At 44.7% G+C, this 18,314-nt stretch overlaps 3 protein-coding genes across 5 annotated transcripts; all 3 read right to left on the reverse strand.

Annotated features, from left to right (window-relative positions):
* Positions 1–884: 884 nt before the first annotated feature.
* Positions 885–1,826, reverse strand: LOC138786467 (olfactory receptor 5V1-like). Its single transcript, XM_069963455.1, has one exon. It carries the CDS (start codon positions 1,824–1,826, stop codon positions 885–887), a length of 942 nt encoding a protein of 313 aa, XP_069819556.1.
* A 5,231-nt stretch (positions 1,827–7,057) lies between these two features.
* LOC138785521 (uncharacterized) lies at positions 7,058–13,108 on the reverse strand. The gene has a single exon (XM_069961558.1). It carries the CDS (start codon positions 13,100–13,102, stop codon positions 10,313–10,315), a length of 2,790 nt encoding a protein of 929 aa, XP_069817659.1. The 5' UTR covers positions 13,103–13,108; the 3' UTR covers positions 7,058–10,312.
* On the reverse strand, positions 7,058–17,893 carry LOC138785523 (uncharacterized). Of its 3 annotated transcripts, none has more exons than XM_069961560.1 (2): positions 17,195–17,893; positions 7,058–9,956 (listed from the first exon to the last, which is right to left on the reverse strand). In XM_069961560.1, the coding sequence occupies exon 2, from the start codon at positions 9,749–9,751 to the stop codon at positions 8,585–8,587; it is 1,167 nt and encodes a 388-aa protein (XP_069817661.1). In that variant the 5' UTR covers positions 9,752–9,956; positions 17,195–17,893; the 3' UTR covers positions 7,058–8,584. The 3 variants fall into 3 exon arrangements, with proteins under 3 accessions (XP_069817661.1, XP_069817660.1, XP_069817662.1); XM_069961559.1 differs by having other exon boundaries at positions 7,058–9,974; XM_069961561.1 differs by lacking the exon at positions 17,195–17,893 and adding an exon at positions 17,051–17,188.
* Between the last annotated feature and the right edge of the window lie 421 nt (positions 17,894–18,314).

Genomic DNA, 18,314 nt, shown 5'->3' on the forward strand with positions numbered 1-18,314 from the left:
GCTTTTCAGTGGTGTCCAGAATTCCTGATTGAAGGGCCAAATAAAAGTGTATGGGACCATCATGAATTCCGGACGCTTTCCTAAATCAGGAAAGTTTCCGGAATTTCCAGCGCTCCTATAGACTTCTATGGGGGTTTCTGGCCTGTAATCCTGACCTATTTTCTAGGATAGACACCCTTCAGGAAAACTCCTGAAGGGTGTCTGTGACTAATGTACCCTATGCATCTGGAAATCTGTCAGGATTTCCTTTTCCAGAGGTGTGAAGGGGGCTTAAAAGAAGAAGAGAACGCATTCTTTTTCTAAACTCATGGGGCCTGTCCCCTCCCCCTGCACTCTCTGTGAACTGGCCTTTTTATATCAACATAAATGCAGTGTGGGAGGCAGGAGCAGAGGGCCCCTTTATAGGTCGTGGTCCCTGACAATACTGCTGCCATTTTAGATGTTCACAAAAAAATGTGCAGTATCTTATCATGAAAAGTCACTTCAAATGACAGGTATACGTTAAATGGTTTGTGGTACCCTGAATACACAAATTTTTCTATTTATTTATTTTTTCTTGATATGCCTTTCTATTCCCAAGATATGTGGGGTAATAGTTTGTCTGGGTTTGTTTGGTCTTAGAATAAGCATTGAATCAATTATTAAAAGACCCAATAATTACTGAAGACACAAAAATCTGTGTGTGAGTTTTTCTTTCCATCTCCTCCTCCCCCCTGAAACAAGTCCCTATCTGCAACTTTGTAGCAACTCTGTAAGTTTACTTTTGTGTTTCATAAAATTTAGGTTATATCACAAAGATGATGCAAAGAGGCCTCTTGTGCTTCATCAAGATGAAAACATCCTTCATTTAAATGTAAGCTGCCATTTTTTTTATTCTGTTAAAATTATGCCATTGAGACTTTGAGTGTTCTCCATCCTTTTGTAAGAGATCTTCTCATTTCACTGTTCCTGAAACTGTAGATGATGGGGTTTAACAATGGAGTAGCCACATTGTAGATAACAGACACCAGCTTGTCCCGTTCTGATGAGTAACTGGTCTTTGGCCGCACGTAAGTGAAGCTTCCGGTGCCGTAGAATATGTTGACTATAATAAGATGTGCAGCACATGTAGAGAACATCTTCTTCCTTCCTGCTATGGATGTAACTTTAAATATAGTAATAACAATGTAAACATATGAGACAAGGATAAAAACCAAAGGTCCCAGCCCAATAAATACTCCACTTACTGCAAAGAGTACAATCTCATTGACAAACGTATCTATACAGGACAGTTTCAGTAGAGGTGGAATGTCACAGAAATAGTGGTTAATGGCATTGTCGCAGAAGGGCAGATGACTGATCAGGCAAGTATGGAGAGCGGAGTGTAAGATACTCCATAACATTGCCCCAAACAGCATGTTGTAGCATCTACTCCTGCACATAATAATATTGTAATGCAATGGACGGCAGATGGCTGCATAGCGGTCATAAGCCATAATGGATAGCAGAATACACTCAGCCCCCTCCACAAGAATGACCGTGTATAGCTGCATGATACAAGCCCCAAACGATATACTCCGATGGTGTGATGCCAGAATGACTAACATTTGCGGCACCGTAGCAGATATATAACAGGTGTCAATCATAGACAAGTAACCTAAGAAAAAATACATAGGATTCTGAAGGCTAGGGTCCAGCTTGGTTATAGTGATTACTAAAAAGTTCCCACTTAATGTAATCACATAAATGGTCAGGAATAAGGCAAATAATAATATCCGTCTCTCTGCCACTTCTGGGAAGCCCAGAATGTTGAATTCAGTTATTCTAGTGCTGTTAAACAATGCCATTGATTAGATTCAGCTGCCTGCAGAGCGAAATAATCAGCACAAAATCAATTGTCTCTATGGGAAAAGAAGTTGTGGTTATTTACAGTATACAGAAGCCAAGAACAAACCAAACTTTACTGAGAAATGCTCCGGATTTTTGAGGTGTGTGAGATCCGCAGCGGATTTCTCGCTGTGAATTCGCAGTGGGACCCGCTGCGGATCCTGTACTGTGAAGGTTAATGGGTCTCATACACGCAGCCGATACAGCGCTGCGTGTATGTGACCCGGCCCCTTTAACCGGCCGCCCACAGCCCCGGCCTCGAGCATACATTACCTGCTCTGCTACCCTCGCTCCACATCAGCCAATCAGCGAGCGAGGGGAGTCAGGAGCGCCGCACATAGCCACGGTGCCGAGCAGGTAATGTATGCTCGGGGCCGGGCTGCGGGCGGGTGGCCAGGGGGTTTAAAGGAGCCGGGGCTGCGGGGGGGTTAAAGGGGCTGGATCCACTGCGTGTATGGGACCCTTTACAGTACAGGATCCGCAGCGGGTCTCGCTGCGAATTTGCAGCAAGAAATCCGCTGCGGATCCGGTACGCGTGAACGTACCCTTAAAGGGTCCTCTGGACATTCAGATTTTTTTTGTATGTATTGCTGCCCTTATATAGAACATAATTCTTATCTCCCCACACTCCCCAAGGTTCCCCTGTGGTGTCTTTGGGTCCCCTGCTGAACTTTAATGATCATGATCATTCAAAATGTCTTTCTTTATCAAATTTGAATTTTTTTCATGTTAAAAAAGATAATGTGGAAACATAACCTATGGTAAAACAAAGGGTATAAGTAAAAAGTATAACTCAACCTGCAAAAAATGAGCCATAAAAGGTCAGTGGAAGACTAAAAACATTATGGGTCTTAGAAGACGAGGAGGAAAAAAATGTTAGTCAAAAATCGAAATTTGTGGGGTTAGTAAAGGGTCGCCAATAAACTGCACCAGATGAGAAATGTAATGACAACCTGGTGGCAAAAGGGCCTCTCTTCTCAAACAATAGCAAAGGAGTATATTGAAATTTTTATTGTACACTAAGGTTTTTTTTCATGTGGTAGTATGCTTTTAAAGATCAATGTCAATTTAACATTCTCCTTTTCTTAGGATATGAGAGTTCCATAGTCTCACTGCTCTTACAGTAAAGAATCCCTGATTATGGTAAAACCTTTTTTCCTCTAGATGTAGAGGATGCCCCCTTGTCATGGTTACCGGCCTAGGTGTGAAAAGTAATATAGTTCATCAGGTTCAACCTAGGGAAACCCTACTGTGCTGACCCAGAGGAAGGCGAAACCCCTATGAGGCAGATGACAATTGCCCCATCACAGGAAGAAAAAAAAATCGTATTACTCTGTCTTGGTCCTGTAACCCACCCATTACCTTAATGACCTTGGTCGCCCTCCTCTGCACCAGCTCCAGTTCAGCCATGTCCATCTTGTACTATACATTATTTTAAACTAATATAATTCTAACAATAATTCTTGTGCTGCCACACTAAAGGAACCTATTAGCAGGTTAGGGCAGATTCTAATAGGGCAGGGGACAAGAAGGTTGAACATACACTTATTATGTTGGTGTTATTGTGTGATCTTAAAGGGGTTATCCAGCGCTACAAAAACATGGCCACTTTCCCCCCTACTGTTGTCTCCAGTTCAGGTGCAGTTTGCAATTAAGCTCCATTCACTTCAATGGAACTGAGTTTCAAAACCCCACCCAAACTGGAGACAACAGTAGGGGGAAAGTGGCCATGTTTTTGTAGCGCTGGATCCAGGATCATGAATCTTGTTGATTCCCTTTAGGTTGGTCATACACATTAAGACCAGCAAAATAGCAGATTAGCAGATGAAAAAGATTTAGTTGGTGATTAAGGCTATGTTCACAATACGTAAATTAGGTAATAAGCACGGCCAATGTTGCCAATTTCCAGCAAAGGCCATGATCACTACATAACTTACATAGTGATGCCTTCTATGGAATCCCATCCGGAGTGTATATACATAGAATATACTCCGTCCGGGATCCCTAGCGGTGCCGCAAAAAACTGGCATGTAAGTTTTCTGTGGCCACTATTCACTGAATAGCGGCCGCAGAAAACCCTGTCAGTGCACACTATGGAGCAGGGAATTTGGATGCGGGCACGCGCGGATGTGCCCGCATGCGAATTCAGCGGCAGTGACGATCAACCGGCCAGGATTGATCTTCTCTGACACTGGCCATTCCGTGGCCATGTACATCCCTGCTGCGAGTTTGTCTGCAGCCCACCCCATTAACCCCCCGGCCGCCGGAGCTGATACTTCACCTGATCCCGGCTCCGGCGGTTCCCGATGTCTTCAGCAAGCCGGAGCGGGGACCAGGTGAAGTATATGCTCCAGCCAGCCGGCCGCCCGATCGCCCCCCCGCAGCCCCGGCCGCCCGACCGCCCCCCCCCCCCGCAGCCCCGGCCGCCCGATCGCCCCCCCCGCAGCACCGATCGCACGCCCCACCGTAGCACCGATCGCACGCCCCACCGCTTACACGCCCCCCTGCAGCCCCGGCCGCTCGATCGGGGGGGCGTGCGATCGGTGCTGCGGGGGGGGGCGATCAGGTGAAGTATCAGCTCCGGCGGCCGGGGGGTTAATGGGGTGGGCTGCAGACAAACTCGCAGCAGGGATGTACATCCCTGCTGCGTGTTTGTCTGCCATTAAAAGTATAGGGCCAGGATCTGCAGCGAGTCTCGCTGCAAAAACGCAGCATGGAGACTCGCTGCAGACCCGCCAAGTGGGTTTGTAACCTTAATCAGAATCCTATAAAATAAAATGGAAAATTTTCTTTTTCAGAGAACTCATGTTGATTTCTTACCCTCTTACCTTGGAAGTAAAGGTCTGTGTGAAGTAGTTGCTGATTCCGTATTTTTTTTTTACACGTGTTTTAATTCAATTCTGATGGCCACAATCCTGGCTCAGTATTTATGGAAATATTTAATGTAAAAGTTGTAGGCTACATATTTTATACTTTAATGTAGTGTCCTGTAGTATTCCTATATGCATACTGTTTATATATAACACAATCTTACCTCCTAATGTGACTATTACTCCCTCCTAGGACTTATTTACACCTGAGATTAATTAGACAGAGTCTTTGTAATTATTTTTATTTGAAAAAAAAAAATCTATTTTTACCTTTTATTTATGAGATGAAAAGCCTCTCTAACAGTCTATTGTTCTAATGTTTTTTAATGCCTGTTGTTGTTGTAGTAGTCGATTAAGCCGATTTATGTGACCTTTTATTTGTAAAAATTGAAATTTGAAAAGGTAAGGTTGACCCTACAGAGTACGAAAAAAAGGGGCCACTGTTTACTACTTAGGGTGCCTTTACACAGAGAGATTTATCTGACAGATTTTTGAAGCCAAAGCCAGGAACAGACTATAAACAGAGAGCAGGTCATAAAAGAAAAACTGAGATTTCTCTTCTTCTCAAATCCATTCCTGGCTTTGGCTTCAAAAATCTGTCAAATAAATCTCTCTTTGTAAAAGTAACCTAAGGGCCAGGTCACACAAAGTAAAACTGGCAGAATCCGGCCAGCCTTCTACCATACTGGCAGTCTATGGGAGGGCTCACGCGCCTCCTCTCTCCACGCCTCTCCGCTCGTAAGAATTGACATGTCAATTCTCCGCCCTGGAATTACGCCAGTTTTACTCAGTGTGAACTGGTCCTTAATCCCCTATGTCTTCCTTAAAACGTTTCATGTGTTCAGTATGTATCCACAATGCAGGGGAAAAAAACACCCCAAAAATATAAAAACTATGCAGTAAAAGGTATGTCCAAACTGTTGACTGGTGCTGTATATATTTATTGTGAGGTTCCACCCTAGACAAAAATCCAGTGAGGCTCCACCCTTGACACTGGATTTAAGGGCCGAAAGCTTGCTTTATTTATGGTCTCCATTGCATAATACTTTATATTGGTCGGAGTATACACTTTATGTCTATCACTGTAAAATAAACTATCACTTCTGCATAATACTGAGTGCCATGGATTTCTCTACATCAGGGGTGGACACAGACTGCTTAGGGCCCCCGTGCAAAAAATGTTCCTGGGCCCCCACTAAGCAAACCATGCCGCCACATTTCTCCCCCACCCAGGCGCAGTAAAAACTATGCACATCTATATGTGCTCAAAATTTTCCACCTTTCGGGCCTGTTTACACTGAGCAAAATTGGCAGACTTTCAAGCAGAGCCTCCACCTTGGACACCACTTGAAATTCCACGTGTCACATTGTTTCAATGGGATTTCTTGTGCGCCTCTGCTCTCCGCCCAAAGAATTGACATGTCAATTCTTTGGAAGGAGAGCAGAGGCGTGTGAGAAATGGGACAGGCAGAATTTCAAAAGGCATCCTCATTGCAGGCTCTGCTTGAAATTCCACCACTTTTGCTCCGTGTGAACAGGCCCTTATAGCGCTTTTCTGCAAACATTTTCCGACTTTTCAACTCTGGTTATCTGCATTGGTATCACACAGCCTGGCTTAGATTTACTAGTATCACACAGAGTGATACTAGTAAATAGTATCAAAGTTCTATAAATGTTTACAACTCCGACACACTGACACACAAATACATACATACATGCATACAAACTCACACACATCACTGAAACACACAGAGGTACCATTAACATACTGTACATACAGATACACCACTGACAAACACATTTATACTGGATTATGATTACACTAGTGCAAACATATACACTATGAATAGACCGTACACAGAGAGATAATCTCCCAAGTGTAATAAGAACTTGTGACCCAGAAACAATATCATCTGCTGCAGAACATCTTTATAAGCAGATATGTCAATCACCAAATTGTTGGAATGAGAGACGATTTGACAAGAGACAATATATACCGGGAACAATTTTTTCCTACTTTCCCTCTCTGTGTGCAGGCTGCTGGAGGCTGATATTCTGTTCATTTTGATGTTCAGCCAGCTTACCCTGCAGTTAATATTACAGAGGTGGTCCCCGCTCCCTCTCCGGGACTAGGTGCCCATGCAGTATATCCGTCACTGCTCAGTACCTAGTAGTAAACATGGCCCTGAGTAGACCCTTGTCGTGGCAGGGAGGTATGGGGTAATTAGGGTAATTTATTCTGCCACGCTTCAACTAACTGTCTATGTCTAGATTGTAAAATAGGGAAGTGTCGGCCGTAAGGAAATCACACCAACAACCAGTTTGGTCCAAGTTCCATATACACTCCTCTTTATTACTTCCTTGATCCATACATTTATAGGGTAGAATATAGGGGTGGTTACAATATAACATTATTACATTCCTCTTTGATCTAATTGGATTACACCAAATCTCTATTAATTTATGCATTTTCTACTGCGTAGCTTAGGCCTTTAGACTCTTGTGGTAGTAACGTCTTCTATCTTCACATATCTTCTGGACGTGACTTCCTCTATCTTCCTCTGCAAACCACCAGCATACCATTCTTTGTCCAGGACAGGAACCATTAATCTTCCATGTGAAGGCTTTGCCTTGCAGAAGCAGTTACAAGCTACTAGTGTATATATATATGTCTGAAGCAGTTTGTTAAGAATTATATATGGTAATGAGAATCACGTGTTAGTATACATTGTAGATTTAAATGTTTCTCTTATGAGGGTCATCCCCTGACCCCATACTTGACAGTCCCCCCTAGAAACATTGAAATCACTTAATCACCCATTAGAATAACCTTTTCCTTGTTTTCCCTAAAAACTAGTAGTCTTGAGCCTTTGTAGCTGTCTCATGGTGAGGGATGGGGAGTAGGGGTATTTCACCCAGCTACTGGAGTTTGTGTTCCTAACAAACACCACCTCCTTCCACTGGGACTTAGTCACCATGAGAGTCTACCCTCCCCTTATCTATCCCTAATTAAGTTGTAAGTCTAGGTTATTCTTTATCATATAGGTGATTTAAAGGGAACCTGTCAGGCCCTGGGTTGCTCAGTAATAACTCTCATTGGGAGAACCATGGGTTGCTCGGTAATAACTCCCATTGGGGGAGCTCCTTCTGTACTATCCTGCTCCATACAGGTGAAATTATCTTCCCCCAGATAAGGAAAGACTGGAGTAACCTCATCCAAACCCTTGGACAACATCTTCTTGACACAAGGGATTACACAGATCACCACGATTAATGAGGCCAGTAAAACTACTCCTAGCACCGTGCCCACCTGTGCTAGCCACTTCTGCCATCCGTTCATCCAAGAGAAGTACTGGTCCCATGGGTCTGTTATGCCAGCATTCCTCTTTAGCTCTTCGGATATGTTGTCTAGTTTTTTAATGGCTAGGGTTACCTTACCGTTTGGACCAGTATTGTCAGGTATATAGGTGCAACAAACATCCTTGATCATTTTACATACCCCACCATTCTCTGCCAATACCATATCTAGGGCCATTCTGTTCTGGAAAGTCATAATAGATGTGGGGCCTAGTTGGTCTACCAATCCATGTAGGGCATCCCGAGTGTAATTGACAAATCTCTGTTGATTGTAATAAATATAGTTTATCCAATCCACATTCTTGTTTATGGTTATCTGAGGAAAGATTGATTCAAATCCTGCTTTCACCTGGTCCCTAGCTTTGAACTCATCTGGCACCCCCCTTGGGACTCCTATGGCATCTATGTATATGTGTGGGTCAAAGCTTCCCTTTGGGGTCAGATCAACAGTTCTCTTGTGTCTGATGAAAGAGTCGAGGGACCTTGCAATTCTAGAATGAGAAAACCTCTTCCATCTTACCATCTTCAAGGGGTATTACATGAAGTGGCATTAGGGCCTTGGCTAGTGCACATTCCCCTGTCCAATTACCTTCAAGTTTGGGTCTTATTTTCATATCCCCACAAATCCAGAACACATCAGCTACTGATTGGACCTGGTTCAAGAGTTGGTCTCTGGTCGCGTTACTGTAACTTCCACAATAGCCTGGTTCAAACTTACCCAGGTTTCTACCCTCCCCTTCGCTCACGAAGCATGTGTAGTTACCAGGGTATATTGTGATTCCCTGACTTCGGGTGGGTGCTTGTGTGATTATGGGATATTTTACTTTCCAAGTCTCACAAATCGGGTTGTTAGTAGTACTGTTGGTGAACAGGCTGAGGAAACACCGTTCTGAAGCTGGGTCTAGGTGTAGGGGAACTGACCCAAGGTGTGGGCGGGCACTAGAGCATACATAACAGTTTGATCGGTTGTATTGTGCTGCAGTGTATTTCATCCATTCTAACCAATAGTTGGTACCACTGTATCCTGTCTCAACTGCATATACCTCTTCTACCGTGGGGTCTGAGATAGCTACCATCTCATTATACATTTGCATGTGGGATTTGGCTAAATGTATTATATCCGTTGTTTGTTTCTCCTCTGTTCTCCACTCTGGAGAATGGAACATGTCCTTCAGCTTGATTCCTGCCTTATAACCAGATGCCATTCCCCCATATCCACCTATAACATATGTTCCTGCATCATTAGCACTGGGGTTTTCTACGGTTATAACTAGTTTCACCTTCTTCTTCTTAACACACAGTGGTTTGAGTAAGGTCAGTCTATCGAGTAAGGGTTTCCCATTCTTGTCTTTCCTCTGTAGTATAGCCTCTGGTCTATATCCCCAATCAGTGTCTCCAGTGTTCCATCCCACTGCCCCCCAGGAATCGCAATGTGGACCCCAATAGTTATCATCAGTAACACACATATACCACACAGTTCCCTCATCGCATGTCATTCCCCTGGGTAGATTAAAATTGACCTTAAAAGTTGCTATATGGGTGTTGGATGAATTATACCAGAGAGTAATGAACTCCTCATCTTGTGTAATGGCTACCTCTGTTGTCCCCCAACCCACCCAGGCAGAACACATTATAAAAAGGATAAAGACGTCTTTCATGGTGATGGACTGGTGGGTGACACCTTCTTGCAGTGAGAGGCGTGTATCCAGGTGGTTTTCCCTTCAAGTTTCACAGAAGTTGGAGACACCAAAAGCACTTGGTATGGGCCTTCAAATCTAGGTTCCAGAGCGTCTCTGACGTGCTTTTTCACAACCACAAAGTCACCTGGTTGGAGGGAGTGAGTGCTCTGGTCAGATTCTGGATCTGGAATAGAGGAGAAAACTGCAGCATGTGTTACTTTCAATTCATTGCACAGGTTTACAACATACTTCACAAGATTATCATTCCCCGCCTTCAACTGTTGTGGGTAATATGCCCCAAGCCTAGCAGGACCCCCAAATAGAATTTCATACGGGGTTAGACCGGTGGGCTGCCTAGGGGTGTTCCTGACAGAGTAGAGGGCAATAGGTAGGATCTCAGGCCATGGGAGGGATAACTCTCTGCTTGCTTTTAGAATTTTATTTTTCAGTGTGGCATTCATTCTTTCTACCTTTCCACTACTTTGAGGGTGATAGGGGGTATGTAAGCCTAAGTCTGCCCCTACCATCTTCCAGATCTCCCTAGTCACATCTGCAATAAAGGCCTTGGTCGCTTTCAATAACTTCTGGAACTCCAAACCTACAGACTAGGTCGGTCAAAAGTCTTTTCACAGTAAGTTTGGCTGTCATTTTAACAACTGGGTAGGCCTCCGTCCATCCTGAGAACATGTCCACCACCACTAGGACATACTTGTATCTTCCACTCTTTGGTAGTTCCATGTGGTCAATCTGGATCCTCTGGAAAGGATATAGCGGTTTAGCCAAGTGTTTCTTGGGAGTATGCACTGTCCCCCCTGGATTGCAAGTCTTGCAGATATCACAACTCTTAGCATAGGTAGCCGCTGTGATAGAAATTCCAGGTGCCAGGTAAAACTTAGTAATGGTGGAAATCATCTGGTTCTTCCCTCTGTGGGTGACTCCATGGGCCCACTGCACCACTGCTGGGAACAATGCTCTTGGTAGGCAGAGTCTCTTGTCTTTTCTCCAGAATCCATCTTCTTGCATCTTAGCTCCTTGTTTTTCCCACTCCTTCTTTTCTTCTGGACCTATCTGGGACTGGAATTGCTTCAACAGGGTAATTCCTGGATTGGGTATATCTTCTTCTTCTCCGGCTTCATCTTCTTTTTTCTTCCCTGCTCTTGTTAGCACGTGTATAGCCACTTCTGCTTCCTCTCGAACTTCTGGGAGAAGTGCTGCGGCCTTTGCTGCTAGATCTGCTCTGTAGTTGCCCTTGGCTTCTTCTGTCTCTGTTCTTCCATGGGCTTTAACCTTCAGGATGGCTACTTGAGCCGGTAGATGGAGAGCTTCCATCAAAGTCTTCACGGCTCTGTGGTTCTTGATGGGCGTTCCACTAGCTGTCTGGAAACCTCGCAAGGCCCATTTCAGGCCAAAGTCATGCGCTATTCCATGCGCGTAGGCTGAGTCTGTGTAGATATTGGCAGTCTTCCCTTCCACTAGCTTGCAGGCTTCGGTCAGGGCCCTAAGTTCAGCTTCCTGGGCCGACATGTGGGAAGGAAGGGAGTTTGCCATCACAGTTTCTGATAAGGTGACCACAGCAAATCCTGTATGGAACTGTCCTCTTTCATCCGCGTACCTTGAGCCATCTGTGAAGAGAATATAGTCAGGATTGTCCAGTGGTGAAGTAGAAACATTTGATAGACGTGAAGTCTCATCTTCCATCTGCTGGACACAATCATGTTCTGGATAGTAATCTTCCTCTGCAGGGTAGTCTTCATCCCTGTGAGATGCAGCACTATTGCCTTCAATAGGATCACATTCCCCCCTTGAGAGAGGAAGCAGAGTTGCAGGGTTCAGAATTGTACATCTTTGCAGTGTGACGTTTTCAGGCAAGAGGAGAGAACTTTGCAGGCGTGTCTTGCGCTGCATAGACAAATGAGGTTGTTGAGACAATTTCAGAATGGCTTGTAGATTATGTGGTGCCAAAATAGTAACAGGATGTCCTAAGATGAGATCAGCCGTTTTGTCTAGAAGTGCTTGTGCTGCAAGAACTACCCTGAGGCAGGTGGGAGCCGCTCTAGCCACTGGGTCCAATCTGCAAGAGTAATATCCAAGCGGCCGTGTTCTTCCACCATGTTTCTGGGCCAATACTCCTGAAGCATGACCATTGTTCTCAGAGATGAAAAGGAAGAATGGTTGAGTATAATCTGGTATCCCCAAGGCAGGGGCTTGTAAAATAAGATTCTTAAGTTCATAGAAACAGTTCATAGCCTCTATGGGAAGACCATGTGAGTCCTTGATGTCAGCAAAGGAGTCATAAAGTGGTTGCATCAAAGCTGAAGCGTTGGGAATCCATTGGCGGCAGTAGGTAATCATTCCAAGAAATGCTTGCAGTTGGGTTAGAGTCTGGGGTGGCTTGATCTCTGCCACTGCCTTCTTGCGGTCTTCCGTAAGATGTTTGGTTCCACTTGAGATACAATGTCCTAGGAAAACAACTTTCTCACTGCACCACTGCAGCTTTGACTGTGACACCTTGCAGTTAATGGAGGCCAGGTGCTGAAGTAAGCTGATAGAATGATCTTCACAAACAAAGGCGGTTGGGGCACACAAGAGCAGATCATCAACATACTGAAGGAGAACCACATCCGGGTGTGCCAAGATCCATGGTTGTAAGCATGTCTGCAGTGCTTGAGTGAATTGGTTTGGAGAGTTCTGTGCTCCCTGGGGCATTCCTGTCCAGGTATACTGTTTCCCACGATAAGTAAACGCAAAAAGGTATCTTGAAGATTCTTCTAGAGGAACGCTGAAGAAAGCGTTTGTAAGATCGATTACTGTGAAACAAGCAGCAAAAGGAGGTATTTGGGAGAGGAGGGTGTTGGGATTCGGAACCACTGGGGTTTCCAGGATAGTAGCAGCATTCACAGCTCTGAGATCTTGAACCAAACGGTATTTTTCAGGTTCACCTTGTGCAGTCCTCTTCTTGACAGGAAATAAGGGTGTATTGGCAGGTGACATGCACGGGATAAGCACGCCGTTCCTCAGGAAGGCGGAAATCTGTCCTTCCAGAGCCTGTTCTTGACCAGCTTTCAAGGGGTATTGAGGTAGGTGGGGTGGTAATGCACCTTCTTTCAGGAAGATACGTACTGGGGTGACAGGAAGTAGGCCAATATCATCAGGGCCTGTGGCCCATAATCCATCTGGGATTAGGGGTAGCACTCTTGGGGGGATACGTTTCTGGCAAGGAAGCACTAGGAGTGTATGTATGGCTTGCAGAGCACATACTTCTTCAGTGGTAGGAGTGTTTTCGAGGTCTAGATACATTCCCGACGAATCAAATCGGATAGTTGCTCCCATCTTCTGTAAAAGGTCAGCTCCCAGTAAATTGGTCGGGCATGAAGGAGAAACAAGAAGTCTTGACAGTATACTCTGGTGTCCAACAGGTACTGGATAGGTAAGGCGAGTTTTGGTAGGTTGTCCGTCAACTCCGACACATGAGATATAGTCAGGAGAGAGGGTGACTCCTGGTGGGATATCTGAGGTTCTTAAGACTGATCTGGCTGCACCCGTGTCCACTAGAAAAGGGATTTCATGACCATTTACTGGAAGTTTTACTGTTAAAACAGGGCCAGATTGATAAGAAAGGTCTTTGTCCGCCAGGTTAGTGAAAACAGTAGACACAGGCTTGCCAAGTTCCTATGCATCAGGGTAAAACCAGTCCTGAGGAGGAGGAGGAAATGATTGCTGATCAAGTTGGTCGTGCTGTTGAGATCTCTGTGGTTGACGACCCTGGCTTGAGGGTCGATTATATCTTTGTTGGCGGTCATGCGGGGTCATATTCTGTGGTCCCATGCTCAAATTGGAGAATCCTCGGGTTGGTGGGTAACCTTGCTGGGTTTGAAGATTCTGTCCTAAAAAGAGACGGCATTGCTTCCTAATATGGCCTAGTTTGCCACAAAAATAGCAAGCAGGTTTAGGCTTTTGGGGCCTATTGTCGTTGTTGGGCATCTGTTGGTGTCTGCCAGGGAAAGGACTTCCTGGATAGAGTTGAGCTGGCTGATTATACATAATCTCCTCCACTCTTGAGGCGTTGTTAGCACGAGGGTTTTGAGGTGCATGCTTAATATGTTGCTTCTCAATAGCTTTCGAAATGAGCAAGACTTGGCTGTGAGGTAGTTCTATATATTCAGGGCGAGTTTCCACCAATTTTCTCTTAATGGGGTCAAGAAGGCCTTTGACAAAAGATTCGACAAAAAGGGTGCGCTGGTGTTTTATCTTCATATCAAATCCCTGGTCTTGGAAGAGTGCCAACATTCTAGCATAGTACTTTTCCACCGTCTCAGTGGGTTCCCGAGATGTGTCGGCCACACTGACAGAGGAGTCAGCCAGTCTATCTTTGGCCCATTTCTGAAGTCTTCGGCAAAACTCTTCACCCGAGGGATAGCTGAGGGTATCTACCATCCCATCCTCCAATAATGCTGACCTGATAATAGGCCAAAAGGAGTCTCCTGCCTTGATACCAGTAATATTAGCTAGATCCTGCCAGTTAGCGGAGTAGGTTTTCTGCACTTCATTGAGCCTACGGTAAAAAGGCATTGGTTGTTTCTCAGGATCAGGCAACTGGCTCAGTAGATTATTGGTTTCAGCAGGGTTGAAAGGAACATACTTAGGTTTCTCTTGATTAGTCAAAACATGTTGAACTGGGGAAAATGGTGTTGGTGGTGGTGTATCGGCAATTGGTGGTGGTGGTGGTGGTGGAAGCGGTAAGGAGTCAAATGAAATCAACGGTGGAGGAGGAGGAGGTGGAGGTTCCAGACCTGGAGGTCATTACTAAATGGATTATGTCTCGATAAGGGTATCATCTCGGTTGAGTTTCTCTGCGTAGTGGAGAGAGAATAATCTGTACACATGTACTGCAAAGTTTCTGCAAGTAAGTCAGCTATATATGAGTCTTGAACTACGATCTTAATAAGTCGTAGCGTGTGGATGGGGCCAAAGTCTCGTATTGCAGATAATATTGTCTCACAACAAGGCTTCTCGGGAAACCCAAATAGTCCAGCACAGATAAGTGGCAATGAGAGTGAGGTTAATTCTTTAACTTTGACATTCTGGAGTACATTGTGTACTGTCTGTCTCAGTAAGCGGGCAGCTTCTTCATGAACATAGTCTCTGTATATGGGGCCTACTGCATGTAGAATGACCCTACATTTCAGGTTGTAACCTGGAGTTGCCACAACTGCTGTCACTGGTAGGTGAGCACCCTGTCGGTATGCCAGGATGTCATCACAGTCTAACTGTATCTCCTTACCACCGTGCTTCACTATCTGTCTAGCCACACCTCCATTGTGTTTAAGGGCAGCGTTAGCTGGATTCACTAAAGCCTCTGTATCCTGATGTACCACATCACCTACGCCTATGACCAAGGTGGTCGAGAGATCCCATATCTTGGTAGAAAATACTGGAGTGAAAGGTATCGGGTTAAATTTCACTCTATTAGGTCCCTCAGACCTTCTAGTGGTAGTGTGGCGTGGGGTTATCGGATGATATGAGTCAACTGATACTCGTTCATCCTCGAAACCAAAACCTGGGGAAGGCAGTTGTCTAGTTCTAAGTGACCCACGTTCAACTGTCCCGGGGGCAGATTCCCCCTTCTCCATCACTCTGGTATGGAGATTCCTCCTTAAGTCTGATCGGGGTCTTGGGCATAGGAAGGGTGGGTAAATTGAATTGCTGACATGCAGTTGCAAGTAGTTCACCAAACTCATGAGACTGTGGACTGAATGGGGTATTCGATGCTTGCTGTGGAGATAAGATCATAATGGGAGCGGCACCTGGGGTGGGTACATAGTATGCTCCAGAGGCAGTCAATAAGGGATATAGATTAAGAGCGCTGCTGTCCGGAAGGGTGGGTTTGGGTATAGCAATATGGCTGCCGGAAGCAGGCATGGGGAGGAGCTGGGAGTCCCAATATGGCCGTCCGCACGTACAGCAGTGTCACTAGGTGGGGCAGACTGGGCGGTTCTACATTCAGGGGCTGGATTTGGGCGTCCCCTTCCACAACTACTACAATATTCAGCAGAGGGTGTATTCTCCTGATGGCAATGTGGACACTCCCAGCATCGTGGTCCACCGTCGCCATCATGGGATGTGTCACCCCCCATATAGTACATATATGCAGTCACTTCCTCTTTTGCATTGACATATTCCACCTCTACATAATTATCTTTTGCAATTGAACATGCGGTGCGATGTCATGCCTGGGCAGCCAAAAGCAAGTCATTATCCTCCAAGGTCCCTCTGTTCTCTCTAAGGGCCTTGTCCCATAGCGTAACTTGTAGTCTCCCCTTTTTATGCATCTGACAGACATCCATTAGTTTTTTCATGTTAGCCACATGTTTCTTTCCTTCTCTTTTGGTTACCAGCTCGACTGGGCTTTCATAGGTATTATCGTGAGGTTTCGATGCAAACAAGGATCGCAAGCTTTCCATCGCGTTGCGAGTTTTCCCAGGGCTCAGAGATCACGGGTGTTCCTACTCTACACTAATACCTAGTTCGTGCAATTCAAGCACGCGACCGTAAACCCAGCAAGTGAAACACTTATTTAAAATATCTGAGGAGACTAATCCTTCACAATATGGTCATTGGAGGCCCCCTGGAGGGGAATATAAATGTATAACAAGCTACAGAAACAAGTGTTTCCTGTCTGTTTGACTTCACCGGAAAATAAGGAAGTGAAAGTCAAACTTGAGGAAGTGTCTGGAAAGAACAGAACAGCTAACCGCAGCTGCTAGACTACTAGACTACTACTCCTATCATACGTTCTTTGTGTTACATGCAGCCACAGTGTCTGCGCTCAGAAAGAAAAAAGGGAAAAAAAGGAAGTAAGAAGTTTCACTTGCATTAAACTTTAATATTAACATACGGCCGCTCTAAACAATATCTTCAGAACTGGTCTTGCCCAGCACCACAGCCAAGGCTAATTCACTGACTTGAAACGGACAGGTTCTCTCACAAACCCCAAAATATCTAACAGATTCTCTTTCAAACCCCAAAATGTATCTGGTTCTCTGCCAAACCTCAAAATTGTAACAGGTTCTCTGCCAAACCTCAAATTCTATCAGGTTCTCTCCCAAACCTCAAATATGTATATCTCTGTAACACAGGTTCTCTGTCAAACCCAAAATTATCTCTATACTGACACCAGTTCTGACAAGTTAAACCACCACGTGTCTCAGAGCCCCAGTAAGATACCCATAGACAGTTAGTTGGTTACGACAAGCTGTACGTACACAATGATACACGTACATTTACGGGTTCTCTGGACGGCACAGCGGGAGGAACACCTCGTCGCTAAGGTCACCACGGGGATCGAACAGGCTAACCACAGACTCACACAGGACCGCCTGACACAACAGGTAAGCTACAGATTTATAAAATCAGCAGACTTACCGTTGTGGTGGAGTTGATCAGGCTCGTTCAGTCGGTCCGGGATCGTCTAGCAGACAGCCGGGTGTCGGTCCCACGGGGTAGGCCCCCCCCTGCAGGTGCCGGCCTATTGTTCGGGCGCCAGTGTCGTGGCAGGGAGGTATGGGGTAATTAGGGTAATTTATTCTGCCACGCTTCAACTAACTGTCTATGTCTAGATTGTAAAATAGGGAAGTGTCGGCCGTAAGGAAATCACACCAACAACCAGTTTGGTCCAAGTTCCATATACACTCCTCTTTATTACTTCCTTGATCCATACATTTATAGGGTAGAATATAGGGGTGGTTACAATATAACATTATTACATTCCTCTTTGATCTAATTGGATTACACCAAATCTCTATTAATTTATGCATTTTCTACTGCGTAGCTTAGGCCTTTAGACTCTTGTGGTAGTAACGTCTTCTATCTTCACATATCTTCTGGACGTGACTTCCTCTATCTTCCTCTGCAAACCACCAGCATACCATTCTTTGTCCAGGACAGGAACCATTAATCTTCCATGTGAAGGCTTTGCCTTGCAGAAGCAGTTACAAGCTACTAGTGTATATATATATGTCTGAAGCAGTTTGTTAAGAATTATATATGGTAATGAGAATCACGTGTTAGTATACATTGTAGATTTAAATGTTTCTCTTATGAGGGTCATCCCCTGACCCCATACTTGACACCCTCAAAGCCATACATTTTTTTGGTGAGCAAGAAGAAGCCAAGCCTGACAATGATAGTTTACACATTTAAACGTGGAATACAAATTTATTCAAGTTGAGTCCAGATCTCGAAGCACAATGCAGTCTTGGCGGGGAAGCTACAATCTTTTTCAGGATACACTTGACAAATTACCTATGATTTGATATTTTATGTTTAGCTGGTTCGCTATGGTTTACTTACTGACTGTTAATTTATGGTATAGGATTTACACTTCTTGTATTGATTATTGTTAATGGCCACTTTGTACAGTCATGACAATGTATTTTTAAATAATAAGAACAGTTTTCACAAGCAGAAGGCATCGATATTAACCTGGAAGTTCAAGCTATAAAATTGAACGATAAAAATATATGTAAAAGAGTCATTAATATCT

Source organism: Dendropsophus ebraccatus, chromosome 3 (assembly GCF_027789765.1).
Source record: "Dendropsophus ebraccatus isolate aDenEbr1 chromosome 3, aDenEbr1.pat, whole genome shotgun sequence".
Taxonomy (NCBI): domain Eukaryota; kingdom Metazoa; phylum Chordata; class Amphibia; order Anura; family Hylidae; genus Dendropsophus; species Dendropsophus ebraccatus.

Excerpts from the sequence above, each read along its gene's own strand:
- LOC138786467 (XM_069963455.1), bottom strand. The coding sequence starts at position 1,826 with ATGGCATTGTTTAACAGCACTAGAATAACTGAATTCAACATTCTGGGC.
- LOC138785523 (XM_069961560.1), bottom strand. The coding sequence starts at position 9,751 with ATGAAAGACGTCTTTATCCTTTTTATAATGTGTTCTGCCTGGGTGGGT.
- LOC138785521 (XM_069961558.1), bottom strand. The coding sequence starts at position 13,102 with ATGGGAGCAACTATCCGATTTGATTCGTCGGGAATGTATCTAGACCTC.